Below are 18691 nucleotides of genomic sequence, written 5' to 3' on the forward strand. Positions count from 1 at the left end.
ACCTTCCTGTTTGTTTAAAGAACTGTTCCTCAAATTCTCTTAGAGCTTTGCGAAGCCTTTTCTTGTCAGCTCTTGTTTCTCTGAGATGTTCAAGAAGCACAGGCCTACAAAGGAGGTAGAGGCAGTTGAAGCCTATGTGGACTTAGAAATAGTTAAAACATTAGGGCTGGATGTGGCCCTTCAATATGTGCACAGTGACAGGTGTCACCTGAGTGCAGAATTTGACCTGTTAAGTTCAAGGAATCCTAAAATTTTCTTCCAAGTCTGAGTGTAATGGACTTATGACAGCACAAGTGTAAATCTACAGCATTTCCTTGCTTTTGGTGTCATTCACACTCCTCTGATAAAGGGAATGCAGAGAATCTATGGAAGGAAGCAATAAAACACTCTGACCCTAATCCTGTGGGCACCCTTAGTTCTATGTGGAGTTCATGGTGCTCAGCATCTCACAGGAAGCACTTGACACCTTACAGTTTCAGGCCCGTAAGTAAAAAAGGGGATACACGATTAGCAGCATAGGACCTGATCCTGCAAACACCATCAAATGCAGTGCTGTTTATTGTGAGTCAATGGAACTGCAGACTGTAGTAAGAACTACGCTGGGCAGTGTTTGCAGGATAAGGTCCTTAGGCAGAAGATAAAACACTTTCAGAATATGTCCGAAAAGATACTGTTCCATAATAACGTGATGCGCTGAGAAATCTCAGCAGCACTTCTCCATGCTGCATCATTTACACAGTGAGAGTTCCACAGAACAACATACATTCTTTTTATCTTCACTCACTTAATAGGACCTAACTGCCTTTATTCATGTCTCTGACTCTCAGGTGTCAATCAAAACACATGGGAAATATAAGGAATAGTATAAGATACAGTAACTCCTCACTTAAAGTTGTCCCGGTTAACCTTTCTTTGTTACGTTGCTGATCAATTAGGGAACAATGCTCCCTTATAACATTGTTTGGCAGCCGCCTGCTTTGTCCACTGCTTGCTGGAAGAGCAGCCCGTTGCAGCGAGCTGGTGGGGGCTCGAAACCAAGGCGGACCAGCAGCTCCCCGCTCCCCTAAGTTCCCTGTGCAGCAGCTGCCCAGCAGGCTACCAATTGCCGGCTTGTTCAGCTGTCCCTCCCCCCACTGCCGTGTGCTGCTCCTGCCCTCTGCCTTGGAGCTGCTCCCAGAGACTCCTGCTTGCTGTGGGGAGGGGAGAGGGGGGGGGGCTAATATCAGGGTTTCCCCCTCCCCTCTGCTTCTGACCCCACTTACCCCTTCTCCATATAGAGCAAGGTGGGGACTGGACAGGGCTTAGGATGGAGAGAGCTTGCTGGCTGCGGCTGCTATCTCAACTTCCTGATCTTTTTAAAGGCAATGTACTTAAAGGGGCAGTACACATCTCTCTCTGTCTGCCATGCTGTCTCCCCTCCCTCCATTCATGCTGCCTTGCAGAGTGAGGTTACATTAACAATTTGTTAACCCTTGAGGGCTTAGCCGAAAGCTAGTTAATCATTTAGCAGTAAGGCATTCCCTGGGAAATATCCCACCCTCTTCCACCCTCTAACTTCACCACCTCAACCAAATTTTACAATCATCATTGCTGTGTACAGTATTAAATTGTTTAAAACTTGTGTGTGTGTGTGTGTGTGTGTTTTGTCTGGTGAAAAAAATTTCCCTGGAACCTAACCCCCCATATTTACATTAATTCTTATGGGGAAATTGGATTTGCTTAACATCGTTTCGCTTAAAGTCGCATTTTTCAGGAACATAACTACAGCGTTAAGCGAGGAGTTACTGTATGAGATCACATTCATCCGTAGGGTGTGTTTTCATCAATGAGCACCAGGGCTGAATGAGATCAGCACACGTGTATCCCCACAACTAAACAACTTGACCATAAACTGCCCTTTTCACAGAAATACAAAACATAAGATTCCAAATCACTGTCTGTATCACTTATAGGAGTTTGTTGACCACCCTTGTTGACAGCAATAATTTTCTTCAACAAAGATATAGACAGAATTATGTTAACACGTAGTGAAAATACATGAACAATTATACCAGGCCAGACCGTGAATTTACAATAATTCTTACAGTCTACTATTGTACGTTTTAGAAATGTGATAATATAATCAAGATTCTTCAGTTGAAAAGGTGTCCTTTTCACACCAGCGACACTACAGTTATGAAATATGAAATGTAACCAATAGAACTGCAATTATAAATGAAAAAGAAAAAAAACTAGCCTGGTTGGTCAAGCCACCACTAATACTGAAGCCTCCTCATCCAACGTGTGTTATTCCACAAATACCTTTTAAGAAACTAAGTAGATAAATGTCTAAACAAAAATAGGTAAGTCGACAAATCATTTATATTATGTCATCATGTGGGCTCTACCTATTGGGGGTCTCTACCTATTGGGGGGAGGGATAGCTCAGTGGTTTGAGCATTGGCCTGCTAAACCCAGGGTTATGAGTTCAATCCTTGAAGGGGCCATTTAGGGATCTGGGGCAAAAATTGGGGATTGGTCCTGCTTTGAGCAGGGGGTTGGACTAGATGACCTCCTGAGGTCCCTTCCAATCCTGATATTCTATGATTCTATGATTTGCATATATCATTCTCTCTCATATATGTATATTTCCCTGCCTCTCTCCTTCTGGATTTAGGCAATTCTCTCTAGAGCTGTCTGAATTACACAAAGTATGGCAAAGCACAGGTAAGTTGATCACATAAATATCCTGTCTCTGCTTTCTCTCATAAAAAGGATATAACTCAATCCTTAAGGTCTAGAGCTTCCTGATCCTTGGGAGATTTTGACAGTAAGTACAGATCATGCTGTGACTAGAACATGTAAGTGTGTGGTTGGGTTGTTTTTTTTTTGGGGGGGGGGGGGAGGGGAGAGAAGATCAGGAAGAAAAATTGCAACACTCACATTGTGGCCTCATGTAAATTGGACAGAGACAGGGCTGGTTGTTTGATTGCCTTTTTTTCATCCAGAGGTGAAACAATTGCAGGCTCATTCTCCTCATCTGAGCAACACAGATAGTCATCTACAGGAAGGTTAGATGCCGGACTGGATGATAATTCATGGCTGCTTTGAGAACGGTCTTCATCTGAATCTTCTTCCTCCTGCTTGTAATATGTAACATCATCACCAAATTAGCTGTCTACATACTATTTATTGAAAATACAAGAGGTTACAGGTATTAAAACCAATAGCTAAACACACTTTGAGATTTCTCACTACAACCTCTAATGGGGCAAATTGCGTTGTAAGGCATTACTTGCCATGACTAAATGTGGCAGAATCTGGCCCTTACTTCCATAAGTAGCTCTACTAATTACTTACTGTGGATTACTCATACAACAAAACGTTTGCAAGAGCATGCTTTTAAATAGGATATAGGGCATGATCCTGAAACCCTTATTCATTAAACTAGTCCCACTGAAATCAATTAAACTCCCCATGAGTAAGGTTTGCAACGAGAGAGCCCTTTGTTTAATTCTCCGTAAAGTAAACTTGTACCATTTAGTGTCAACAGTTCATAAATTAAAGCTACAATATGCATAAAATAATAATTCTAGAGGTATTTTTAGAGTTACAAATGGTTTTAGCAATCAAAAAAGAATGACCATATTGCAACACATTTTACAGTTGTACTACAGTACAAGAAGATGATGAAATTGTCCACTTCTTAAAAACTGTTGTTTATAGATTTTAAAAAATGCATTGACCAAAGTTCATTCGAAGTAACATGAAGGAAGCGTTAAAGAGATTCTGAAGTAATAAGGTTATGGCTGGGATTTTCAAAGGAATCAATGAACCCCATTGAAATTCAATGAGAGTAGGGTGCCTATAACTCCCTGAAGCTCATGTGCAAGTCCCATGCTAACATTACCACAAGATGTGGAACAAGGCTTTGTAATTAGTATTTTCTTTTATAGTGACAAGACAAGCGATTTAGAAAGGGCTACTGCAGCTCACATTCAGTGGTACCTCATCCTGCAAGAAGTGCTACTGAAATGGGGAATTCACAAGGTAAAGCACTACCCAATGAGAGTAAAGGCACCAGTTCTGGACCAGTTCTACCTCATCAATTTTTGACATGTATTTTATTTTTTTTTTAAAAAAACATCGTTATTTTTAACAATCAGAATCACATACATGAAAAGCTTTTCTTTCTTTCACACTGGTATAGCATTGATCAAAATGTTATGCTAAGATCTTAATGTGCTAAGTAATAATGAAAGTATTTTCAACAAACAAAGATCAAGGAGGATATATTAACAGTATAATACAGATAGACACAGCTTTCATTTTGTGGCGTAGATTTGTTTGTAATGGTGAAGGTTAAAAGCTGAACTCCCTCATCTGATCCCGTCCCCACCCATGTAAACTGATTGATTCAGAAATTGATGGTTTACATCATGACCTCTGGCATGCTTTGGGGTTGAATCATGTAGGATGTTTACTCCTCTTTAAATATCAACTGGATGATTTGATCAATAAGCATTCTATAAGCCCGGCATGTGTAAGAGTGATTAGAATGTCACTAAACTGGCATACAAAGCACAATTCAGAATCTCGTATAGCTTCTTTACAATAAATACTAATTCTTTCCAACTTACAATTGTTGTAATCAAAGATGGTGTCGAGAGAAGTTGCTTGATAATTCTGTATCTGTCATAAAGAGGCTTCATAAGACTCCTCTCTTGTTTAGTTACCTAAAAAGAAACCGTAAGAAAGTACATTCTTCTCAAACACAAGCATTATGGGCCATATTCTGCTCTCATTTATACCAGTGTAGCTAAGGAGAATTTGGCCATACATGTAATATTGCTTCAGTTAATATTTATGCGTATTTATGGTAACAGTAGCATAATTCATAAAACATCACAGTACAATTTGAATACAATAGTACAATTTGAAAACAAAAGTGTAATGTAATTTTTCTAATGAAAAATATACCAGGTGGAATCTGCCTCCTTGAGGTATTCATTTTGGGAAAAGGGTGAACTGGTTACAGTTTCCCTTCTGAAGATGCAGATATTGTTAAAGGAGTTAGTTTTCTCTGTTCTCTCTCTAGTTAACCCCTGAGCATCAGATGCGCCTAATTTAGGGATAATGCTTTTTTTTTTTTTAGTTTTTTTTTTAGTTTACTATGAACTCAATCCAACCAAAAATACTTACAGCCTATCAAATTGCATGTGTCATGTATAAGGCTATGGATTCTGGCTGTACAACAGGCCATCCTACTCTATTAAAAGAAAGAGTTGGCCAGTCACAGTAGCCCAAAGAGGAAAAAACATACCTAATTTATTTAACTGTGTACGATACCTGCATCTTTGGCAGGGGATTAGACTAGATGACCCAACTCTGTGGTTCTATGATTGCATCATACCTGTTGTAGGGCAACATTGTCAGAAAGAACGAGGAGTACTTGTGGCACCTTAGAGATTAACAAATTTATTTAAGCATAAGCTTTCGTGGGCTAAAGCCCACTTCATCAGGTGCATGCAGTGGAAAATACAGTAGGAAGATAGACGCACACACAGAGAACATGAAAAAATGGGGGTTGCCATACCAACTCCTAACGAGACCAATCAATTGAGGTGGGCTATTATCAGCAGGAGAAAAAAAAAACTTGTGTAGTGATAATCAGGATGGCCCATTTCAAACAGTTAACAAGAAGGTGTGAGTAACAGTAGGGGGAAAATTAGCATGGGGAAATAGTTTTTAGTTAGTGTAATGACTCATCCACTCCCAGTCTTTATTCAAGCCTAATTTAATCGTGTCCAGTTTGCAGATTAATTCCAGTTCCGCTGTTTCTCATTGGAATCTGTTTTTGAAGTTTTTTTGTTGAATAATTGTGACTTTTAGGTCCGTAATTGAGTGTCCAGAGAGGCTGAAGTGTTCTCCGACTGGTTTTTGAATTTTATAATTCTTGACGTCTGATTTGTGTCCATTTGTTCTTTTGACATAGAGACTGTCCGGTTTGGCCAATGTACGTGGCAGAGGGGCATTGCTAGCACGTGATGGCGCACATCACATTGGTAGATGTGCAGGTGAACGAGCCTCTGATAGTGTGGCTGATGTGATTAGGTCCTATGATGGTGTCCCTTGAATACATATGTGGACAGAGTTAGCATCGGGCTTTGTTGCAAGGATAGGTTCCTGGGTTAGTGTTTTTGTTGTGTGATTGCTGGTGAGTATTTGCTTCAGGTGGGGGGCTGTCTGTAAGTGAGGACTGGCCTGTCTCCCAAGATCTGTGAGAGTGAGGGATCGTCCATGCTCAAATAAATTTGTTAGTCTCTAAGGTGCCATAAGTACTCCTCGTTCTTTCTGCTGATACAGACTAACACAGCTACCACTCTGAAAATTGTCAGAAAGGAATCACCTGCAAATGAGTTCATCTCCTCCCTGTGCTCCTTAACACCCTATTCTCAAATCCCTGTCAATCCCCACAGTGACCATTTAAGCACCCATGGGAGTTGCTGCCACTCTACTGTGTAGAAATCATCTCCACAACTTCAGGTGAGTATGTGGGGGCAGAGGTGGAAGGATATGGACAGGCTGCAGGCATGGGCAATAGCCCAGAAATGGAAAGTTATCGAGGTATATGGAGTAAGGAAGAGAGAGCGGTGGAATGCTGCTGTATGCCATCAGCCTGTCTAATCTAATCCAGTTATAGAGTATCTCTAATGTATCCTTCACTGTAGTCTGTGAGTGCTACTTCTACCCTAGCTTGTTGCCCTCTGTAGGGGAAGGTGGGTGCTGTTTTTACTCCCAATCATCACATTCAGTTTCATTGCAGTTGACAGGCCTTCTTGCCCTTGACCTACAAAATGGAGAAAAATATTTTTAAGGCTACAGCCCCTTTTAGCTTCTCCTCTGGCTGACTTTTCAGATAAGGAGGGAAGAGCTATCCCTCTCTCTCATTAAGACATCATCAGACTTTCCCAGCATGCTCACTGGTGACCCCAGTAACATTCCTAAGCCTGCTGTTTAATAGTAATTAGCAACTTGGCCGCTTTCTTTAGTGTAGTCTTTCACTGCACTCCTGCCTCCACAGTGAAGTTTGTAGAAAAGTGACATTTTGTTTATGGCTGATTTTTAGTATTTGCTAAAAATATAAAGGTAAAATCTTATTTGTAACAAGTTGAGTTTCTGAATTTTTTCACTGAATATGTTTTTAATTAGTGTTTTCCATTTTTAAGCAGTTAGTTAGCCTTTAAAGGTAGGTACTTAGAAGTACATTCCTTACATTTGATACAACTGTTTGATACATACAAATGCATGTGTTGTGCTGGTTGCTAGGGGCCAAGTTTTCAGAAAGGGACATTCTACATTTGTGTACAGTTCTATATCTATATATGCACAGGCAGTTGCCACTAATGTGCATTCATGGCACAATAACTACTAAGGCTGTATGCCTGCACACACAATAGCTACTAAGGCTGATTTGCCCTTGCAGTCGAGTTAACTGTACATATAGCTGTAATCACACAATTGTGTAAGGATCTTGGGCCTGCTCTGACAATTTGGCTGTTACCGTTATGAAGTGTAAGATTTTCAGTAACTGTCGTATGGTGCGAATACAGACTAACACGGCTGTTACTCTGAAAACTGCTTAGAATGTTTTGTTATCCAATCTGCATGCAGGATTTTCTAATATGATGCTATAATGTTTACTAGGTAATGTTCCGTTATAGTGCTGTCTCCAGGTTCTGGTTCTAGCATTACACGGAAGTATTCCTCAATCTATGTTGTGCAGTTGTGTGCACATCCTGCAAAAAATCAGCATGGAACACGCAAAGTGAGTTGGTGTAGCAGTTGCCCTTGCAAATCTTTAAAATGATACCTTTTGACTAATTAAATGTAAGCAGTATTTGCTATACTTAGTAAAGGAGATACTGGTTGAAGTTTACCCCTGTGCACATGGCCTACACACTAATTAAGTCCCAGGTAAGCCTCAACCTGCACGAGAGGGGATTTCACCCACCCACCACCATGAATAGAAGGGTAACATTTTTTACTTGAAACAACTGTTGTAAATATCCTCATGTTGACTAATACACTGTCCAAACTTCTTCTTAATGGTATTTTTTTACTGTAAAAAGTGAGTGAATACAAAACACCTGGGTATAATTACAGATGGTATAACCAAGTAACGGAAAGGAGAACTGCATTCCACCCCCTCACATCCATATGATTATCATAGCGGATATGATAGCTGCTCTTGTAAGTATACTTGAAGAAATAATGGGCGAGATCTTCAAAAGAGTTCAACGCCCAGAAAGGACAACAAGGGCAACTCAGCAAAGCAAAATATCTGTAAAGAGACCCTGCCAAATATTCTGGGCTAGCAGTTGATTTTTAAAAGAGCACATAATACAACCCTACAGTACTAGAAATGTTTTTATTAAATTGCTGAAAATGTCAATGAAGTCAGATTTTATGGTGGTATTAACACATTTTCCTGCATGGTTAGCAACCCAAACACTGTAGCCTTGTGCCAGATCCTCTACAAGTTCACCCTTGGTTCTCCAACTTCTGATATAATTAAAGTTATGACTAGCTTGTAAAAAATAAATCATGGATTTTATTAGGCAATTTAATATCTTAATGTCAGCACAATGTTATTTTCTTCCTGGAAATAAACACCTGACTTCATAATTGGTTAGGCTGGCATGGCAGGCAAACAACTCTTCTGTATTTGAAAATATTAGTAAAGCAGATTTTAGGTGGGAGACAGTAGCAGTAAGCAGCACTACACATACTAAATTAGCTGAACTGAATGTAGGGCAACAGCTCTCTCATGTCTCGCCATGTTTAGCCTAATCTAAACATCTTTTCTGCACCCCATTGTACCATTTCTCAAAGGGCCTTTGATACTGCTTGTGTCATAGATGGCACTTTCAAACAAAATGATCTCCGCCAGCTCTTATGTTCGAAAGGCCAATTTAAATTAAATACTTTGGGCCCTCCGTTTTGTGTCCTCAAAACATGTGGGCACACATATCAGTAGTCAGTTCTGATGTAGTTTGTAGTTTCTAACCCCTTTTTCTCCGCTTCCCCCTCCACCCTGATTTAGGGGGACAGAACCCGGTAGAGATCTACTAATAATTGCACCTGAAAAAATTTGGCCAGTTATCACATCACCAAGAACAGAGGCTGGGCTGAGACCCTGCTGAAAACCAAGCACATTATTTTCAAACTCATTTCACATAAGTGAAGTACAGCTTTACTACATACAACTGTAGGATAAGTAAAGAATTAAAGTTAGCTTAAGTTTGGTTAAGGAAATATATGACTAAACTAGAGGATTACAAAGGTCCCTTCTGGCCTTAAAGTCTGAGTCTATATATGTGTTGTAAAGAAAGGCCCTGACCAGCAAAAAGAAAGAAAGCCTTGAAAATAAAAAGTGGTAAAGCCAGAAGGAATAAAGCAGGGAAGACATCTGGTTGAAAGAATAACTAATGAGATAAGGGGCAGTTTCTAAAAAGAAGGCCTCTGACCATAGGGGTGACTGCAAATGGCTTTAAATCAAATACAGAGAATCTGTCTTAAAATGAGCCAAAATGCCCCTTTTCCAACCCACACCCCAGTGTTAAAGTCTGTGTGAACCGAGGTGGAATGGGAAAACTGTAGGTCAGCAAGAAGGAGGGGAGGAATGGAACTCTCCAGTTGGTTTTTAGCTGAAGTCAATAATTGGCAATAACATCCCTTGATTGTTAAAGGGTATAAAAAGTAAACGCTCAAAGGGCTCATTGCTAATGCCTGCCTGACCACACTGGAGCCAACCAATATGGGTCTAAGCACCCTTGGGCTTAGCCTGTTTGTAACTATCCTGCTTATAAATGTTTTGTTACTGTTTGGATGTAATAAATTGCTTATTATTTAGGCTTTTTAGACATGTTTCGCGCAACTGTATAAAATACCATTTGGTCTCAGGACTTAATAAAGGAATTTATGCTTAAACTGGTGTTTGGTGGTTTCCCATATTAATAATTTCAAATATTTATTAATAATTCCAACAACAACAACAAACTGAAAACAATTTTGACAATAGTCAGTTGTATCCTTTTAGTCACAATTTTAGGGTTACATAGTCTACTTATATTGTAGCTAAACTCAAATGTAAGAATACTTTCAAGATTTTAAAACTGAAAGGACCATAGACCACATTCTGCTGCCAGCCATTACAGAGTAAATCAGAATATCTCCATTAAAGTGAATGGCATAACTTCAAATTCACACTGGTACAACTGAGATCATATTCTAGCCCCAAGGCTAAACTGTCAAGGCCTGATTCTCCTCTCACTAGTGTAACACTATTGATTTCAGTGCAATTATTCCCGATATACACTGGTATAAATGGAAGGATAATTGGGCCATGTGATGGTAAGAGGCCAGCACAATTCATGCTTATAATTCTGGGGGGCTTCCTTTCACAGATAAAAGGCCAGAGAGGTCTAATCTATTTCCACTGAAGAGCACCACGTCTGATGTTAGAGTCAAGTTTCTGTCTCACCTCTTTCAGAACAATGTGCTGTGGTAAATGTAGGTACTGTTAAGGTCTCTACGAAAGGCAAAGAATGCCCAGCTTTGCTTAAGACTTTTCCATCTCATTGCTGTACATTATTATCCTACTAAAAAGGGTTGTCATTCAAGGAGTCTGTTGCCCAGGATGCTTTATTTATTACTGTATATGACAATATTTTCCTGCCTATCCAACAGTAAGTAGATGTGTGAACAAAACCATAATTAGCAAGGGCCAAACACATCAGCCACAAAACCAAACCATTTTGCATGCTTGCCACTGAAATTAACCACCCTTCCATTCCATCTCCTAAAAAACCCAACCCAACCCAAGACAAAAACAAACCGCTCCAACAGGTTACCTGTTTGTATTATGTCCTAAAGCAATCGGGGGGAGGGTTGCAAGATAGCAGAAATTTATTCCAATCTACAGCAAAGAAAAACTCGCTCCCCTATACGCTTATCCTTCAAGGTCAAGCATTCTCTGTCAACCTCTCAAAACACACAAATTATATATAAGTGTATCATTGTTATAACTGAAACTTTTTTTACTCTTATAGTAAATGTAAATAGGGGTGCAAGTCACAAAAATGACTGCAAATAAGGGATTGTTAACCTGAAAACACAGTTTTAAATGTTGCCAAACTCTTGTTTGGCAGACCAACAAAGGTCAAACTTTCTAGAGCTGAGGATCTACCACTGAGAATTCATTGCCACTTACTGCCAGGAGTTCAATGCTAGGGATATACAGTAAGAATATCTTAGGCAATTGCAACAGCTAAGAAGGGACATAGCTGTTTGGGAAAGAGTTGGATCTAAGGCCACTTTATAGAATTGCTTCTAGCGTGCATGTCTCAAAGCACCATTGTTCTCAGCACAAATATGGCACATGATAGGCAGACTATCAGATGTGTGGATTTGCAGATCATGCACCAGAACATTTTGGTCAGTCTGTGGCTACTGAATAACTCTATTTGGGGTACAGGATGGACATCATCAGCTTTCTTTAATACAAAATCCCACAATTCTAATGCAACCATTAGTGATATCCCTTATCATAGAATCATAGAATATCAGGGTTGGAAGGGACCCCAGAAGGTCATCTAGTCCAACCCCCTGCTCGAAGCAGGACCACCCAGTTAAATCATCCCAGCCAGGGCTTTGTCAAGCCTTCCTGTAAGCCAACATAACATTTACTCTGTACAAAAGGACTTGGTTTCCTTGTCCTTGGTAATGAGTGGGGACATAAATACAATCACTTCCTTTGATGCCCTTCTGTGTCTTTAGCACAAAATGCTCCAGTTTCACCAGTAATGATTCAGCTGTGGTTTTATTTTTTGTCTTTTGTGGAAATGGTGTTATTACTCATAACTAGATCTGTTTGAAAAATGCAAATTATTTTGTGTGGGATTTTTTTTTAAATTTCCCTTTTTTCAAAATTCTCCATAATCTATTTTTCTTCTTTCGACAAAAATTGAAAAAAGTTGGGTTTTGAAAAATATTTTCTTTAAAAATCATTTTTTGAAAACCAAATTTAAAATTTTACTGAAAATTTTGGTTTTCCATCAAAAAGCTCCAACATTTTTTACCAAAATAACATTTTTCTATGATTGTCTATAAATTTCTATACCAAGAAAAAACTGCTTGTTTCCTGAAGGTGACACTTTCATCTTTGCACGTCCATTCCTCACTGGTTGTAGCTACCGAAATCTATCAGGTTTCTACACTAACTCTCACTTTTTGTCTTTCTCACATAAAGAACCCATGTTTCGCTGGGTGCTTTTCCTATCTGGGCTTTGGACTATGTACTTGAAAACCTAGAGATGTTCCAGAAATCTTAGAGTCATCTGCTCCACAAACACACAGGGAGGAAGGGAAAGGACAAGAAATATCCCCTACTTATGCTTCTGTGCAGCATTCAGGTATGCTTTTCATGGGGCAATACACATACTACAGAGGGTGGAGACAAGGTGGGGCAAACATGGGCATATACTGCACCTCCTAAAGAGGGGTAGCATCAGTGCACTCCCACAGTACCCTGAAATGGAAGCCCCACTGGGAACATGTAGCTCTGTGCTTCCTCCAACAGTGGGGCTGTGTCTCTGACAGACAGCAGAGCCCTTACAGAGCCATTTGATATTTCAACAAATCTGTTAGTGCTACTTCTTCGAGACTCACTTTGGTGGTAGGCTGTTCTTGATCTTGCTCCCACGTTAAAAGGGAAATTGTGGGACCTTCCTTCTTACAGCAACAAAGAACTGCTTAAATTAGGTGAATTTGAAAAAAACAGCTCAACTTGTACAAGCTGCTGACTCTTAAATCAAACATAATGAGAGGGCACCCTAGAAAATGTTACATATCCTTCTAATTACTGGCTCTGAAGTGCAGCACTGTGATTGATAAATTCTCACCTTATTAGGACAGCTCTTCATGCTCAGGGACTGATGGTATCAGCAGCATTTATGATCAGTGCCAGAGCATGAAATTTGCCTACTAAGGTATGTAAGTCCATTTTTCCCAACAATATTCATTAGTTGTCTAACAGGCAGATTCTCCACTGAACAACATGCTTCCAATAAAGTCGTGAGAACACCACCAGTTTACTCCAGCTGAGAATCTGGCACAATAATTTTCAATATTTTTATATATATACCACCAGGTAAGAAGCAGGAACATGTAATTGCCGTACCAGTTAAAATAAGCAGCCCATCTAGTCTGGTACTCTGCCTCAGTCAATAACTGTTACCTGATGCTTCAAGGAGGTACAAGAAACTCCCTAACTGACAATTATATAATAACCCCTTTTAGGGGAAGTTTCTTCCAATCCTAGACAGTTAGTGGTTGGATTATGTGCTGAAGTATGAGGTTTTTAGCCTCTTGAGTATAATTATTTTAAAAGCAATATACAATTGCTAAATATAGAAAAAACTGTCTAACAAAAATCTTATCAGCACAATCTTAAGGTATATATTTTAGTAGTTATCCTAAAAAATCATTATATGGTGACTACTATTAAAAAGGCAAGTTTTGCCCAGCAGTAAACCACAGTAACTAAACCACAGTAACTAGACCACAGTACTAAACCACAGTAACTATGACAATGTAGTTCTGAGACTACCGCTCGTCTCAGAATAGGATAATGAGTGCCACATTTCAGATTCCTTTCTGTGGTAACTAGGTCAATAACAACTTCCTAATGATGACCACTGCACATCTAGGAAGTATCTTTAGATGGTAACACCTGATATCTGAAAAGAAAATGAAAAGATACGATAATATATCTTCACAAAATGTCAACTGCCCATCACTTTAGGCATATTTATCTCCAACACACATAAATTTGCCATTCTCACAAGTAGTTACATCAGAAATGCCAAATCATGAAACTGAACATTTAATCAATATAAGTTATATCAGAGACATCAATCCCACATCCTGTTAAGATTCCTGCACCATTAGCCTTGGTTAAATAAAGTGCTTAGGCATGTGCTTAACTTTAAGCATGCAAGTAATTCCACTGACTTCATATTCCATGGAGCTTTAAAGTTAACCACGTACTTGAGTGCTTTGCTGTATCTTGGCCTATTTTAGCAGGTTTCTCGGCATAGGGATAGGCTTAACATCTTCAATAAATAAAGGAAAATGTAGGTGATAACTCATAACATTGTCACATTCTGTAGTGTGGTCTGACTTGTAAAACTTTTCTCCTATGCTGTTAAATGCTCTAATAATGTATAAATTTCAATACCAAATTACAGGTCAGACCGCACACCACCTAAGTCAAGGTGCAAATTGTGGAAGATCAGAACAGGGTCCTGAGCATTGTTACCATTATGTTTGCAATATTTTGCTATTGAAGACCAATATAATGCCACCAAACACTGGCTTTGTTATTTTATTTCTAAAAAAACTTGGTCACAGTTTAGCATTTTCAAGCAATGAACATTTACATCTAAAGATTGCTTTGAACCAACTACAGTAATGTTGAATGTGTAAGAGTGATCTAAATATATTTAAATGTGTAATCTCAAAAGTATTTGTTAAAGAAATTCTATGTAATATAATTTGAAATTTACCTATCTTTCCATGGCATACTTACAGGTCGTCCATGAATACTCTCAAAATATAGCAGACATTTCTGAAGACTGATTTTTTCCAAAGCCATTTGCTTTTTTGTCATATCCTATTTAAAAGAGTTATTTATAAGGTTATGAGTCAAGATTTCATCTCAAAGATGTAGGAATGTATGTTTTAAAATGTATTTTTCCCAAACACTGATATAAAAGATCCTGTTCCTGCTCTCATTGAAGTCAATGGGAGCTTTGCACTGAAATCAGTGGGAAAAGGCTCCAATTTTATGTGAATCACATGTATGTATTAATCTCTTGGGGACTGATCCAAAGCCCACTGAAGTCAATGAACAGGACGTTGACTGCAATGAGCTTTGGATCAGGCATTTAGACGAGAAATAATATATTATACTCACTTTGCATTAGGGAAGTGAAGTCTTATTTAGGAAAATCCCCATGGACGTCAATGAGAAGTTAAAGAATGCAAGAGCAGACCCCAGAAAACGTATTTAATGATCAGAAGTTTCTTTGTTAAGTATATAACTTTATAAAAATCTGAACCTTTGATTTAACTCATTTTCTTTCAAGATATCCAGTTTGTAAATGAGATTAAGTACCTTGCAACCTCCAAAAAGTATATTGGGACAATTATGTCCTTACCAGTAAGTAAAATTTTCTGAGGACCCTGATTCAGCAAAGCAGTTACACTCATGCTTAATGACAGGTTTCAGAGGAGCAGCCGCGTTAGTCTGTATTCGCAAAAAAAAAAAAGGAGTAGTCTCTAAGGTGCCACAAGTCCTCCTACTCATGCGTAAGTTATTTGCTGGATCAGAGTCTAAGTATGGGAAATTGTGCAGTCAGTGCTCGATACAGGTGAGGAAGAGGTACAAGACTAGCAAAGACTTTGCTTGAATCTCAGGTATTAAATCTGTGTTGCAGATGCACGAGGCACAGTTCATACTTTTTTTTTAAATTTTGCTTTAAGCACTATCCTAAGCAAAACAGGAAAGCAATACCCAAGAGGCAGTATGTGGGCTATTGAGAATCCAGCGACATTAGTAAAATATTTTCCCAGAACCCTTTTAAAATGCTATGTAAGTAGGTATTATGTATAGATGCACACTCCTGGAGACTAAAGAGCCAAAGTGAAGTTGTCCTTATCAGACTAATATGCGGAAGGTCAGAACAACTAACATTAAGGGACAAGTGGTACACTTGACCATTTTAGGAAGGAACTTGCTAAAAGAATGTATGTGTATTATTACCTTATATTTACATTTTTGTGTAGGCTAGATCAGTTCATATTAGCTGTTAAACAAGACCCAATGATTGAAAAAGGGGTGAGGGGGGAACCAACAATATTCCAGATACGATAGTTAAGCTTGCAAGAATCCAGTGGTTCAAATAAAAACTTCCCTCAATTTTCTAACCATCATCAAAAGAGAAAACAGATCTGCCATGCTCATTAAGGGATGTTAAGACAACTTCTTTAGAACCAGAATGTATTCAGTGGAATGATAGATGAATCCACACTAAATAACTTGTATATCCAACAATTGTAATGCCAAAATAGGCACAGCATGAATTGTTGAACAAACATATTAAGAGCTGGCAATATCTGTAGGAGGGAGTTAAAATGGAGGAAAAATAATTACTGAATCAGACAGCAGGCGATCATGCTTGGATAATATGAGTTTGTAGCATAGTTGGGACAGCCCTGTCAAAAATGTACAACACTTTTCCAACAATTGCAGTGGATCTGGGGCTCTCATTCTCTCGCACATGGCCACGGTTTCTGTGGTCTATTGATTATATTGAACACCCAACACTATTCATTTTCAAAACTTGGGAATTCTACTAAACAGAGACTCACTTGAGAGACTGTTCAATACTGCCAAAGACATCTCTGCAGATCACTGATACCAGTGTCATTCCCAAGAATGCAGGGAAGCTGATTTTTTTCAAATACAATTTGCAAATGCTAATCTACAAATATTAATATTTGTGTCTATATGCTGCAGAGTGAAGGTCCAGTCCTGCACTCCTTACTCAGGGAAAATCCCATCTGAGTCCCATAGAGTTTTGTCTGAGTACAGGCTGCATAATTGGGCCTAAAATGTGCAATCCAACACAAAAACAATTTTCTTTGCATTTCTGCTGTAATTTTGTAAATCAATTATATAAGGCCAGAACCTCAGCTAATGTTAACTAACACAGATCCACTGAAGTCAGTGGAGATATACCTAATATACGCCAGTTGAGGATCTGGACCGTAGACTTTAGTAATTATCCAGATTCTAATTCATGGTGAATGACACTCAGTATAAATGGTTATGAAAATTACTTTGGAGCGATCGTTCCCACAAGAGCTTTGCACAGAGGGCCTCTGCACAAAACAGGATAGTCAGTCTCCTCAGCAACATTGTCCCCCCCACCCATGTGGAAGCACCCTCTGTGGCTCCAGGGATCTGTGGGTGGCATGTGGAGAACAAGGAAGAAGTAGGGAATCCACAGAAATGTTAATTCATTATGAATCACCTGTCCCCCCTCCAGCCCATGAAACCTCTCTCAATGGAGCGTTCAAGGGGGAGTCCTGAGCAGGGCCTAGCCACAGTCTCTCAAAGTGCTGTTCTGTACCACTAAGTGGGGCCACAGTAGGGAGCAGCATGCAGAGCTGGTGCAGTTTGCCATGGCTTCTGGCAGATCCCCAAGATCTATGGGAGTTGGGGCCAAACCTCCTACATTTTCCATGTCAGGGAGGGGAGAATTCACCCACTACATAGGAGGAACTGTGTGATGGGAACCTTTCCTCTCCTCCCAACGACTGCACATGTGCTATATTTCTGCTGAAGAGGGTGATTCCCCACTCAGTAAAGTATTTGCTGATCACATAGAGTTGTATTTAGTGTGAAGCTTTTTAAAAGCATAGTGAAACGTGGCGTTTAGACCTGTATCACCAACCGCTAAGGGAGCCATCCTGGTCCTGCTGATGTCCAGGAGAGTTTAGTCCTTCATTTCAATGGGAGCAGATTTTGATTTATTTACAGACAATTCCAAGTTATCTCAGTTGGCCATCCAGACACTAAGGCACCCAAAAATCATTTATCACTTTAGAAAACCTTGGTCTTAAAACTCTGCACAATTTGATCACTTAAAAAAATTCCTATTCATTTTTTTTTCTATAATAGGCACTATTTGGCATTCAGGCACCTAATGAAAGTGCAAGCTGCCCCATCACTAGTTTAACACGTAACACAAGTTAATTCTTCCAATAACTATTATGTCTATCCTCCTCTGAGTGTGCCTCAGATGATTAACAGTAAACAGAGTGTGATCAATAATATTGAGTCCTACACGCGGGGACCAATATCAAAAGGGATACTGCACAGATCACCCATGTGGACCTATATTATTTACTACTTTCATTAGCAATCTAGAAGAAGGTTTAAATTCAACCATGATTGTATTTGCTGACAATTTTAAAAATCAGAGGGGGAGCAAATGAGAAGAAAAAGCCCAAACTGCAATGGCTTAGAACAGTAGGCTGCATGCAACGGCATGAGATTCAATGCTGATAAAACAAATGCACAGTTGTGCAGTGAGGGAGAAGAATAAATAAAAAGCACAGATATAAGCAGGGGACAGATAACTAGAAAGTAGCCAGTTTGAGAAAAGCCTGGGGTGAGAGATGACAAAAATAGGGGCAAGTTTGCTATCGTTATGTTGCCTCTGGCACTCCTCTGCGTAGCAAAATGTGAGACAGCACAAAGCTGGGCAACAAGTAGGAGGCAATGACTGGAATTTAACAGAATGAAGAGAGACTACCCGGATCGGCGGGTAGTGATCGATCTATCGGGGATTGATATATCGCGTCTATCAATCCCCGAATCAATGCCTGTACTCCACCTCGGCAGGAGGAGTAAGAGGAGTCGACAGGGGAGCTGCCGCGGTCGACTCGCCACCGTGAGGGCGGCCAGGTCAGTCAAACTAAGATACGTCGACTTCAGCTACGCGAATAGTGTAGCTGAAGTTGAGTGTCTTAGTTTAAATCCCCCTGCAGTGTAGTCCAGGCCTCAGGTCCTGATCCT

The 18691-nt window shown here is 39.6% G+C and overlaps 1 protein-coding gene across 1 annotated transcript in view; it reads right to left on the reverse strand.

The window, feature by feature from the left end:
* Positions 1–18691, reverse strand: part of FAM13C (family with sequence similarity 13 member C) — a 227882-nt gene that overhangs the window by 3445 nt on the left and 205746 nt on the right. The window contains exons 17-20 of the mRNA XM_074958796.1: positions 14633–14716; positions 4620–4715; positions 2923–3119; positions 3–104 (exon numbers count right to left, since the gene is read on the reverse strand). Coding sequence (XP_074814897.1) covers positions 3–104; positions 2923–3119; positions 4620–4715; positions 14633–14716 — 479 coding nt within the window. The remainder of the gene's footprint in view (positions 1–2; positions 105–2922; positions 3120–4619; positions 4716–14632; positions 14717–18691) is intronic.

This window comes from Natator depressus, chromosome 7 (assembly GCF_965152275.1).
Source record: "Natator depressus isolate rNatDep1 chromosome 7, rNatDep2.hap1, whole genome shotgun sequence".
Classification (NCBI taxonomy): domain Eukaryota; kingdom Metazoa; phylum Chordata; order Testudines; family Cheloniidae; genus Natator; species Natator depressus.